The sequence below is a fragment of the Pterocles gutturalis genome, unplaced genomic scaffold (genome assembly GCF_000699245.1).
Source record: "Pterocles gutturalis isolate BGI_N339 unplaced genomic scaffold, ASM69924v1 scaffold937, whole genome shotgun sequence".
Lineage (NCBI taxonomy): Eukaryota > Metazoa > Chordata > Aves > Pterocliformes > Pteroclidae > Pterocles > Pterocles gutturalis.
This window is the reverse complement of record NW_010109846.1, coordinates 32,702-46,036: the sequence shown is the minus strand read 5'-3', so window position 1 is coordinate 46,036 and position 13,335 is coordinate 32,702. Positions and strand designations below refer to the sequence as shown.

Sequence of the window (13,335 nt, the reverse complement as noted above, 5' to 3'; positions counted from 1 at the left end):
TAAGGGAAGGGCTGTAATGTGAGCCTATCAGGTGTCAACTAGCATGTGTGAAGCTCCAAAGGACTCTCTACATCAATTTCCTTTTGTCCAGAAGTTAGTCACTAGTCTGGGGAAAAGGCAGATACTGGTGTTGTGGGAAAAAAAATTAAGATAAAACGAAATCTGAAGGAATCAGGCAATGGGACAAGAGCACATGGAGGCAAAAAAGTGATCTATCAAAACTTATTCAAATGTAATCGCTTATGTTCAAAGTGTTTTAAAAAAACAAAACAAACCAAAACAAATAAAAGCCACCTGCACAAGAGCATCACATTGACCTACCATCCATCTGCAGGCTCCTTGTGGTACAACTCAAAACAACTTAATAGTACTATTTCCCAGTCAGATTTGAATCTGCCTTTCAAGGAAATTAATTTTAAAACCCAGAAAAGATGCCTTTAAAAAACACAACCCAGACAGCAAGTCAGCTAGAGGCTACAGTCAGATGTGCGGGTACAGGTTGATGGGAATCACAAGCATTCTTTCACAATCACACTTAATAATGACAGAATATTCTATATTGTGACATACAAAGATTATTACTGCATGATTCGTTTCATGATGGAAATGATATCTATAAAAGAAAGAGCACTAACCATTCTACAGCAGTATCCCAGTATTTCTTTAAATAATTCTGTATATTGGACATACTCAGGTCAGCTTAAACAATTATTATATTACACAGGCTATTATGGCATATTTTAAAAGTCAGTATTACCACATATTTTTAAACCATTTAATATACTGAATTTCTGACACGAATAGCACACATGAAATTCCAAACAATTATTACAAACAGAGGGAGGGAAACAACAATACGATGTAAAGCCGGTAAATGCCTGAAAACATGCACTAGAAAGCAAGCAAACAGATTTACAGAGGTAACATCATATTCCCCTCCTGAACTGCAGAGGTCATGTCTTCCACACTCTGTTGTCAGCGAAGTCAGGGGCATGTTACCTTTGGGGTGTGTTTTAAGATCACATGCTTAAGTACTATTTTATCATGAAGTTTTACTAAGTATAGTTAGGATTCTACTTTAAAAAAAAAAACCCAAACCCTGACACTGATATCTGGCAAGAAATCAGGAAGTGGAAACACATTTCCGACACATCAGATGAAAACAGTTTGGTGTTCTTTAAATCTCCAACCAGTCACTGTGCTATGTTCTACATAAGGAAAGCATTAAGGGATCAGAACCCAGGGTGAAGGCTGGATTCACACCAGACACCTTGTTGTTTCGGGGGGCTGAGGAAGGGGGGGTAATCATGTACTCTGTGTTGTAACTCTGACAGCAAGTATTAAAGGTCAATTCACTGTTCACTCTGAAAGAAGTAGGTACGTTACTGGCAACTGCAGGACAGAAAAAAAGCACAACTGATGCTCAATTCTTCATATGAATGTTACACACATGACTTTAAATACACACATGCCTTCGCTTCTAATGGTGGTAGTCAGCATAGGGAACCACCCTGCATGATGACTCAAGTGACAGAATGAAGTTAGAAATCAGCAGTAAGTATTCTGATAAGCAAATTGCCCCTTAAATAATGAAATTATAGTTTGTACTTCAGGTATTTATGAACAGCCTTGTTAACCGTTTTTTTCTTGTTCATAACTGGTTTTACACGTCAAATTGTTTCAGGTTATGGTTTGGGGACGTTTTTCTGAAATCCTTCATCAGGCAAGACACATTCCTAAAGGATGCCAGTGAAGTATTGCTTTTGATGGAATTTCTTGGTTTTGTTCAGACTACAGATTTCCTGACAGGATACTGTAGTTCTTTACTTGCATCCTACCTCACCTTTCCAACACATTCAAAGAACAGTGTTTTATAAGGGGTGGATCCTTAAAAGTAAAAAGCAAGTCTTTCCACAAAAGATAGGCTATAAAACCAAGTTTATTTTGCCAATTTGTTGTCTTTAAGCTCTCACTGCTCTTTTCTTCTTCATCTGTAGTACATTTAGGCATCATGGAACCTGTAATATCTACATTTGTTATTAAAGTAACATTTCATAACCACAAGAAATGGTTAAAATGGTTTAAATTCCATAAGAATTTGAAAGGTGCTTGTGATGCTTATGACTACATATACTTAAAAATTCCTATCATGCACACAAACACTATAAAAAAAGTATAATTCTGTATGATGCAAAAAGAACGTATTAAGGCTTGAACAGGTCTGATTTCACTGCTTATCTTGTTCCCATTGCCTTCTATATTTATGGGTTACTGATCCTGAGCAAATGAGATGCCACTTCAGCAACCTCGGCTCCTCCAACTGCTCTTTTCACGTCAGCTCCAGAAGACAAAGAAAAAAAAAAGATGCTGGGCATAGCAGCTCATGGAAGCAACAGACAGAAAAGAAAACAAACAAGAGGGGATGTAACAGGACTAGGAAGAATAAAAAAACGGTTAGCTACCTGAGTCTCAAAAGGGGGAAGAACTGCTTCTTGAATTTAGTTTAAGACTGGATTTGGGGTTTTTTTTGTAAAGGAAAAAAAAAATTATTCTGTTAAGCTCTTCTACAATTTTCCAGCTCCTCTACGCTTTTGTGTCCTCACCCACAGAAGTGCTTTTATGGTTAACAGCAAGTTATGTGTGTTCATATTATTATCCTTACAGCTGTTAAAGATCTCAATCAAGAGCCTACTTCCACTGTGTTCAGCACTGTAAGAATACAAAGAAAACCATGCTTTCCCTAAGCCAAACCCATCTGAATGGGAAAGGTGAGGGAAGTACACAGATTGATCAATACCAAAATTGTAATCCCATGGCAAAACTGGAGTTTGACTTCATGTTTCTGAGTCACAGACCAGTACCTGACCCATTAAATGCATCTTTACTTTTCTACAGTGTGACACATGTTAAACTTGGCCTTGGAATCCTGCAAAAGAAATTCATCCTTGCAAGTAAAGAGTTGGACCAATTTTTACGCTATCATATACATCTTTTAGCCATATGTCAAAACAAGACAGGTGACCTGCCTGTAACGTAAGCACACTTGCTGTAGCTGTTCAAACAAGATTCCTTCTTACACTTTTCATCTTACCATGTTCCAATTTGATCTGACTGAACCTACAATTCTTGCCATATGTTTCATAGCTGATCTAGAAAGATCCAAGATAGATGCAGAATATTCCTTTCATGTCATGATACTCTTCCATACATTCACTTGGTTTAATATTTATGTGGCTGCTGGGCTTGTTTTTACTTTTATCTGGTTTCATTTGAGGCATGCATTCCAGTGTCCGCAGTTAGTTTTGTAAGCCAAGTCTTAAGAGTTACTTATTGTCTGAAAATAGAATTAAGCCAAAAAATTTCAAATTCCTACGTTAATATTTTCCCTATTTCGCCAAACCTGAGCTATAAAGAATAGTTCTCTTCACAACTCAGAAAAAAAGAATTAAAAAACAAGCAAACATTAAAGGAATGGTGACGTATTTTAACAAAGCACAAAAGTCACTGTGATTCACTGTTACATGTGTTACCTGGTACTCAGGTACTGATACTCAGGGCAAAATCCTAAAAATAAATTAAGTTCAGAGTTTTCTTGCTTGAATATCCCAGTTCTAGAAGCCTTATTTTGCACCACCTGAAAGTACATTACCTTTACCAGCCATCAGGATGCCTTTTTCATATCAGATTTCACAGTGTTTCTTTGAAGAAACATTTATTTGCTGTTCAGTGCAAACAGCCATTTCACTTTAAAACAAGAGCAGTTAGAAGAAATACGTTACCAATTGATGGAAATCAGCATCAGCTGGTGTCACATATGGAAGTCTACTTTCTCCAAGTTCTTCAAGAAGCTTTTTTTTCTGTTTTGGAGGAGTAAAATTGAAACAGAAAATTAGACTACAAACCAAGACAAAAACAGCCAAGTATAAAACCAGTTGTATTAAAAAAACACGGCCATGCGCTATTATTTCTCTTACTACCTTCAATTCTGGAAAATTAAATAACAAAAAAGCGATGCAAAAAATCCGTGGAGCTCTTCTATTTACAAAGCAGTAATTCAGTTTAAGTTCTTTCAGAGCACGTGGGTATCTTTCCTCCTAAATTCTTTTTTTTTTTAGATAACCCGTCCTTATTACACTGATGAAATCCATCTTGGTCTAACGTTCTTCAGAACTTTGCCTACTTTGTACCTTGCTATTAATTTCACGTTTTTCATTTTATTTTCTACTTCAATTTGTGTATCCAATGTGTACAAAGCTCATATTCCACTAAATAGCTCAATAATGTCCTTTATTAAAACCATGAGCCTCAATGTTGGGCGTACTCTAAAATATTTCCCAAAATACATGTAGGAAAGAAAAAGAAAACATCACCTACTGCACACCAAAGCCTCTACAACCTGACAACATTTCAAGTGCCATCCTCAAGACCTGCTATCCCAGCAGACAGCCACAAATCTGGTTTGATGTTGGGAGTGCACTTAGAACCAGCTGACAGTGAAGAGCAGGTTTTCTGTCCCCCTTGCTCTCTTAACTCCCTTTTTACTTCTTTTTTAGACTGAGAGTATCTCCACCAATGTCTAGTTAACACAACCACAAAGAAATTGCTAAGATAAAAGCCTGATTTTCTCCAAACTGCATTTTCCAAGTTTTTACTAATAAAAATGCAATTTTTGTATGCATTATACAATTAATTGTGCAGCTCAAGATTTGGAAAGCTTGAAACATGCCATCAGGTTTTTGCAATCAAACAATCCCAACCCATGACAAGTCCATCCACTTTTATCCACCCGCAGCCTAACTCAACACGACATAAGTACAGATTAACAACAGTATAAAAACTGTTACAGTGGAAGTATTGGCCTAGCAAATTAATACACTGTTTCCTATACTTCTTTCTTTCAGCTTGCAAGGATGGTTTCTTTACAAACTTTGATAATTAAAAATATTTACTAATAAAAATGTAACACAAAGATCATAAAACTACATCTGCCATAACGCTCAAATATTTCAGACACCAGGATTCAAATTCTCATTTTTATTGCAATATTTTCAGCTACATAAACACTGTCACAGGAAAGAATTGAAGTTGCAGCTCGCTCAGTACTTTTATGTTGTAAGAGCAAGACCAGGTTGAAATGGAAACAGTTTTTAGAAGAAGGATAAGGGTGTAATACAAAGGAAAACAGAGAATAAGTTTAAAAAGGGTATTCTCTAACACGTTCATAAAACAAAGTTATATGGGAACAACCACATATTTCATCACCTGGATGTCACTGCAAATTGATTACTCCACAGACAAGACAGTTCAGTTTAAAAAAACATTTCTTCTTCCTATTTTTCTTGTATGGTCCCCTTTTCATAATCTTTTTGGGTTGCATATACAGGTCAAAACAGATTTTCCCTGTTTTGGCAATCCTATTTAAAAAAGAAAGACTGAAATACTACATGTAGTAAGCAACCTCTGCTTATAGCAAACACATATAAGGAAAGCTGAACCATGAAAAGCGTTACTGTGTATTTTATTCTCTGACAGTGAATTTCATTTATTCAAATTTTAGCACCAAATAAGATGATGGAGGCTTAAAATCATGGGGAAATATAGCAGATTAAGGTGTATAGCTAACAGATCAGCCAAACTAAAATACGAGCATGTAGCTCTCGCTTACTCATCTCCGCACTCACACTCTGCTGATCGCAGACTCTTAACTAGCCTGAGAAGACCAACGCTGACATTCACAAACTAGCAATGTAACTTCTCTAGGTCTCTAGTTCTCTTTGGGGACCAGCTCTTGGTACGTTGACATGAAGTCATTGGCGAAGCCAAGCATAATGTAACTTCAGATTAGGCTGGCAGAAAATGACATGCTAATTAGATGTATATTCTAAAACAATAACACTTCTGTATTACAAAAAGCTTCCTACAATTTTATTACATGAAAGCACCGAAAACATTAGATTGGCTATGTTATCTGGAAGAAAAACCACATTAGACTGCAGAAAAAATATCATATATTTCAACATGGACTCACATCCGTGGGAAAAAAGGAAGAGGTGGAAGGAAGAGAGATACTGACAATTTCTTTGTCAAGTACGAGCCTCTTGGCAAGAGCACACAACATTAAAATGCACTCTTGTGTATAGGTGGTACTAGTTCCCATTTGATTGTCAGATCTGGCTAAGTGCTGCTCTTCAGCTTGATGTACAGACTAATACACACAGCTGAGTGGTATAACACGCTGCTCATCTCTTATGCAAGAAGCTGTCACACAGATGTCAAAAACATCAAGCTACTCACAAATACCTCCAAAAAGTTAAAAAAAAGAAAAACTGAATATCTGGCTATACCGGTTGGCTGATGTGTAAGTCTAAGCACTGTTATATAAGGATTGCTTACAGACTCCTCCTGCACACAAACCCCTAAATAATAAAAACCCTGTCTTTACTTGAAGGTATCAGGCATCTTAAAAAAACTATTTTTCTAAACCTGATTTTAACATTTTAAAAATTATTAACAGCGTAGCAGTTTATTCAGGTGCCAAGATTATGTTTCTTACCCTTTAAAAACCAATGTGACTTTTACATATACATTAGCAATGCCGATATGTGACAGAATCTCACGTGCACCATCACCAGAATGGAATCATGCACTGCGCACTGATCAAGAAACCTCGACAAATGTTGTACTTGGGCCTTCAAAAAGGAAAAAATCTCCGCAAAAAAAATCTCTTTCAAATTAACTGGTATAAGGGAAAGACGGGAGTTAATGACATTTTCTGGCCAAGAAGCATGACAGCATAAAAATTTTTGCAGCTGACATATTTCCCTGCAGGGTGTCAATACCAGTCTCAAAATGTTCCATTTGTCTCTTAATTGTAAGACAAAAGTTCAATATCTAGGAGGCTATAAAGGCTTGTGAAGGCCTTAGTGTTTCCAACACAGAATTCCCAGTTGGTTTCATCAAACAAGTCAGAAGACAATAGTCATTTTCCAATTTACAGATCATTGTTTGGGCTGAAACAGCATTTTATAAAAACTAATTTTATGGAAATCACATTGAAACATTACTGAAATCAGTTCTGACAAGAAATTTAAGGCTGCAATGTCACAACAATTTCTAACATGTAGAAACACTGAAAACATTAGGCAGAAAAAGTCTGGGGTCTTCCCGCAGTACTTAGCGTAAAACACACTGAAGAATTTATTGCAGAAAATGCATTTGTTCACACCAGACTTAAGTCAATGCACGTAGTATTCACCTCTGAAAAGATAACCCAGTGTGCTGCCCTGCATGTCTCCTGAATTTGGGGAAAGTGTCAGCTTCGCTACAGCCAGTAATCTCTCTGGACCTGGAGCAGCACCCCAAACAGGCGTAAAAAGTCAGTCACACAAGTCCAAGACATGGACAGACACAACGGTGCCTGTGGAACATTTAAGGATGTTAGCTTTCAGTTACACAATAAGAACTCACTCTGAGCAGTGAAAATATATACTTTATTCAAACTAGTAGACTGCCAAAACATGACTGTTACTCACTATTCTGGAAAAGCCCGTCTCATTATTCCCTAAAAAAATTTTTTTCAGAAAATATGGTATTTTGAAACTTCTAACAGGTACATTCCCCACTGCTGAGGGGATGCAAGCGACCTTTTTTCCAGCCATTGACTACTTATTTTCACCAACTGCCCAATTTTTTCATCCTAAAAAGTTTTGCTAACTGCCTGCTGCAGTTTTTACGCTTTTGAGAATACTGACTCAGGATCAGAGCTAGTAAGTTGCAGACACTTAAGGTTTTCTGTTTTCAATGCAATCCAATGTGTTTGCAGCAATTTCTGGAGCAGCTCCCCAAAAAAAAGGCCCCTATTCAAAGCATAAGAAAGTATTATCTCCACCTCCAATATTGTTTTTCCCAATAGTCTTTTGCTTTCCAAAAGATTGTCAGGTTTAGGAAGGCACTCTGAGAATGCATGTTGTCATGAAAGAAAGATCTGAATCACAAGTTCAGATGCAAACTTTTGGTTTTCCAAAAATCCCTCCTTTCTGTTAGCTTTGTCCATACGTAAGAGTGTACATTAGGGTCTGTGTTTCTCTTTCATCTTTTTTTTTAATCAACTATAATAAAAAGTTAATTTCTTCATGCACGAAGAAGAGGGATAGTGCTCTGAAGTGAGAGCTCAATGGCTTTAGAAAGGAGGAAGACTAAACACCTTATATAGTAAAAAACTTGTGACACTATGCTAAGACCCCACCTAGAAAAAAAGTCACCACTTTACAAGAACTTCCAGAACTTTACCTCCTAAAAAACTTGTGACACTATGCTAAGACCCCAGCTAGAAAAAAGCCACCACTTTACAAGAATTTCCAGAACTTTACCTCCTAAAATTCTTTCAAGTTCTTTAAAAAAAAAAAAATAATTTTTTTCAAAAACCAACACACCAAATTTGGGATCGTTTCTTACACCAGGAATGTGATTTTTGAAGTTGACATTTGTTTAAGCTACAAGGCTTTCCAAGTGCTAGCTATCAAAACTTCACAGCAACCAAGATCATTCAAGTGGCTCACTAAAACCAGTTATGTCAGAAATGAACCTAGAGTAATAAAAAATACATTCTAAATACACTGTTATGGCTTTTATTTCTCCATTAACACATATATTAGATTTCAGAAATTTTTTTTCTTAAAATTATTTCTGTAAACTCTACTCATTAAAAGATCCTAAGGGACTGGCCAATTTTACAGCACCATTTACTCACATGAAAAAGTTATATTTCCAGGTTACCCTTCATTACACTCAAGTCTTACCAAAAGCCTTGTCAGTGCCACATTCTTTCTAGAATCCAGCCTGTTAAAAATACTGGCAGACACATGACCACACTGAACCACACTGTGCACGCTGCTGCTTCCTCCCCCATAATACTATATGCCAAAAACATTTTCATATTCAGGACAAAAATTTGCATTATTACTATTATTATTCCATGTAAACTCATAATAAAATTATCTATGATTCTCTAACAATATTTAATAGCCCATAAACCCATTTCCTAACTATAATACAATAAAATATGCTGGTTATTTAATATAACCACTTTTTATCTTGCTCTCCCCCTGAACAAACCACTCCAGTTACAGAAGCAGTTCAAGTGATCTGGTTGTGAAAAAAATTACATAACAAACAATCTATAGTAATGCAAAGACCTCAGGTCTAACACCAGAATTTGTAAGCGAGCAGCTGTAAAAGGCTGTTTGATAATCTTTCCTGCTAAGCTACCATTTGGCTTTGCTTACTAATTCAACCTCGTACTCTCTCATAAATCCACAGGCTGGGATTTTGGTTCACACTCACATGCATATGCACAACATACTTGACCAATGTAACTGAACTAAGAGTTAATTTACGCAATGAAGCAATTTACTAATGTGTGAAAAATGTCTTTGCCACCAGTATTCCCTCTCTCCCCACCTTGACACTTTAAGGGCCCCTTAACTGTTGTTTTGACCTACAAGAACACTGCTCCTTTGGCCAGTGGCTGTTCATGGAACAGAACTGGCAATTTTCTTACCCAGCTGAGCGTAGATTTGTCACACATGGGGTAGCAATTTAAGCAATCATAACAAAAATTTGAAATGATAAATCATTCAAACACAGCCTCCTCAGTATACCTGTCAACAGACTTCCACCATCACTGCAAGTATCTTGACACCATTGTCCACCTCTTGTCCCCTCTATCCTTTCTGCATCCTCTTTGAGGAGGTACCAGCTGGTAAAGGGATCGGCTGTATTAGATGAGAAGAACATTCAAAGTTTGTTTGAAAATATTGATCAAGTTTCCATCAGATCTCCACTTCTTCAGTTTTCTGTGTAGAGCTGTGTACTCTCAGGAGCTGCACACTACACTTATGAACGGGAAAGATACTGACACGGTGCTGCTTCTCCTTGAATGGCCCCAGGAAACACAAAGAAACATTAAGAATCACCACATACCTGCAACGTGGAATTGTGCAACCTTTACTGGGGTCTAATACCCGACTAGTGTAGCAAAGTCAGAGCAAACACGCTGATCAACAATCAGAGAATGGATCAAGGACCTCCAGGATGAGAACCAAGGGCTGACACAGCTTGAGATGCAGGTGTACACAGCCAAAGAACTCTCAAACACACACATGAGCAGGTCATACTAACACAGTTCTCCAGAACCACCAGCAGGATCAAAGATGGAATTAATTTTCTTGCTGCTTTTCCTCATTTTCAGAAAATACTGAGCCTTGCAGGATTTCTGGTCAATATATATTTTGATAGGCAATGGCAGAGGTATCCAATGTGCCATAAGGCATGGGAAGAATTTTGAGTGTTAAAACATCACTCAAAGAAACAGCAGTCAGAAGTAAAGGGAAAACAAAATGGATACTTGAAAAAAAATAGATATTTCCTTAAATACTTCAGTTAACCATCAAGTGTGGTTTGCAAAGTCCCCTTGATGCCACCGCTGAAGACAGTGTTAATGTAAAAAGAGCAGGTGCTAAGTGCAAATGCTTGTGCCATGCAAGCAGCTAGGAGGAAGATCAATAAGGAGCTAGAGCATTAAATTTCACATACTGCAACTGTCATACCCATTACACAGGGTTAGAACATCTTCGTACGCCATTACAAAATTGTTGACTCTTGATATTTTTTACAGAACTAAATTATTTTCCAGAGATTTTATTCACACAATAAGCACTATGGAAGTATAAGAGCACTTAAAAACTCGGTTAAATTTTAAGACCTTTACAGCCATCCAAGACATCACATTTGGTTTTTTAACTGTACACTTCACTCCGGAACGAAAAGACAGGAAGATAGTTGAAAGCCTTAAAGATAAAAGGAAATGTATTCCAGGAACACTTTTCTTGTGTGTTAGTCACATTTCAGCAGATAGAGACAATGTATTTTAAAGAAGGTATTTACAGGAAAATTCTTGAGAGTATATGCCACAATTAACAACATCACTGCAGACTGAACACACAGGAGCGGGAGGTATGGTAGGTCCTGGGGGGTTCAGCTGCAGAAGCAGCACCCTGCTTCCTGCCTCTGCTCTTCAACCTTTGTGATTTGTCCTTTTCAAGGACATGACAAACACAGATTTTCCTTCCAACACTTCTAACACCAGAGAAGTCTTTGAGCAGAAGCTTTGTGCGATTCCCTTTCCTCTCCCCAAAACAATTTAAAGGCATCCATCACCAATTTCTTATCATCATTACAAGAAATTCAGCACTATACAAATTGTCAACATATTTCCAAAATAGTACAACCAATGAGATGTTATTTTTGAAGCTACCTGGGAGTACAATGTTAATACAGTTGCGTCATTTTTTACAAATTATTTTCAAGGACATAAAAATTACAGATCACATTATGCAGCTAAATTTAACACCTCTATCAGTATTTGCACAAGAGTATTCAGTTGAAAAAAGTGCTATTTGTAACATTTTATACACTTATAGGAGTAACCTGTGTAACAAATGCACAGACATTGTTTTGCATTTATAATAGAGAATAATTTCCTAATTTTACATAAACTACACCACTGGTAAAATAACATTACTCACTTAGAAAACCTATGAACCACAGCTGTTGCCTCAATTTCATAATAAGACAATTATTAGTGAAACACCATTGAGTTTGTGCCTGAGTAACCTGTGTAACAAATGCACAGACATTGTTTTGCATTTATAATAGAGAATAATTTCCTAATTTTGCATAAACTACACCACTGGTAAAATAACATCACTCACTTAGAAAAACCTATGAACAACAGTTGTTGCCTCAATTTCATAATAAGACAACTATTAGTGAAACACCATTGAATTTGTGCCTATAAATTCAAGAAGGATATTGCCACATGGAGTTTGGTGGAAAAAGAGGGGTTTATCTTGCAACAAAAATTAAAGAAAAAAATTTCATGGTGAACAACGCAAATGTAGTGAACAATTCTAATCTAGTTCATGTTGTTTGGTTTTAAGGTTTTGTTTTGTTCACAGCCTCCACAATAAACCACAAGGAGAACAGAAAGCTAACATTTAAGTTGGCAGACAACGATTAGCTAAATTCAAGGTCTGAAAGAAGGTTAGGCAAGTTCAGACCAGAAAGAGGGAGCACAATTTAAAAGAAAGGGTAATTAACCATTGCAGCAGATCACCACCGTCTGAGATGAATTCTCCCCCATGGCAATTCTTTTTTATAGCAAGTCTGGATATTTTTCTAAATGATACATTTTAGTTCAGTGGTTCCCAAACTGTTTAGACTAGCAGTCTGCAGTGAATCATCCATATTTCCTTAAGACCTTCTGCACATACAGCGTAACCAAATAAACTGGAGGCAGCGGAGCCACACTGACTGAGCGCTTGATGCATCTTATTCCTCAGCTTGGTTTTGATTCATCACTTTGCCAGTTACCAGCGGCCAGTGAATCAGGAGACCCTGGTTTACTTCTGTAAGAATATATTTTACTGACGTCCTAAAGCTGGTGTTAGAAATTCTCTTCTGCCTCACAAGTCATGAAAACTTAGACAAGAGTTTGTTGGGATCTGTACTTCATAACACTTTACAGCACTATCATGAGGTTAAAGAACTACAGCTAAAGGAAGGACTACTCCATTTTCTTTCACTCACATTTTATTCTTAAACTAACTTTGCATCATTTAAATAAATAAGCTTAGGGTATACTAGGAGGTAAAATACAAGAGAGCACTGATCTGCTGTGAAAGAAGCAGATCTGCTAAGGCATTTGCTTTGTGCCAAACCCAGGCAAATTACATAATGCAAATCAACATTTTGCTTAAGAGCACAGTTGTTGAGCAAACCTGAGAACTGTTACTTTTTCAAATAATGTTGTTTTAATTAAGCAACCCTAACTCTTGCAAAGGCTAATACGTAACTTCCAGTTTTAATTTTTATTACTTGCATATAGAGATCTTATTTCTTATTAATTTTTTTCCCGACTTGCAACGATGAGGTGTAATTTTGCAGAGCAGCATTACTCTACTAAAACGGACATGCACAAAAATTATTTCTGAAGTCTTCTGTGTACATTTGTTCTGGTAAACTTTCATCTGCCCTTTCCTCCCATACACTTCTATTCCTAACTGGTCTAGGAGTCTAGACAGTCCTGCTGCTATCGCCGTCTGTACTTGTAAATATGGAGCAGTACAGTAGTGACAAATCTTTTTAAAACTCACCTCTTCCCTTCTCCATGCTATTCTCAAACACCGGGTGGATTTCTGAAGGTGAAAGAGAGAGGCTGACAGAGATCATTCCAGATTTCACCACAACTCTCCTTTGTCTGATTTGCTCCCTTCT

The 13,335-nt window shown here is 37.0% G+C and overlaps 1 protein-coding gene across 1 annotated transcript in view; it reads right to left on the bottom strand.

Moving 5' to 3' along the window:
- Positions 1–3,857, bottom strand: part of FTO (fat mass and obesity associated) — a gene marked incomplete at both ends in the record, with an annotated part of 64,376 nt that extends 60,519 nt beyond the window's left edge. Inside the window, one exon of the mRNA XM_010073086.1 lies at positions 3,780–3,857. Coding sequence (XP_010071388.1) covers positions 3,780–3,857 — 78 coding nt within the window. The remainder of the gene's footprint in view (positions 1–3,779) is intronic.
- Between the last annotated feature and the right edge of the window lie 9,478 nt (positions 3,858–13,335).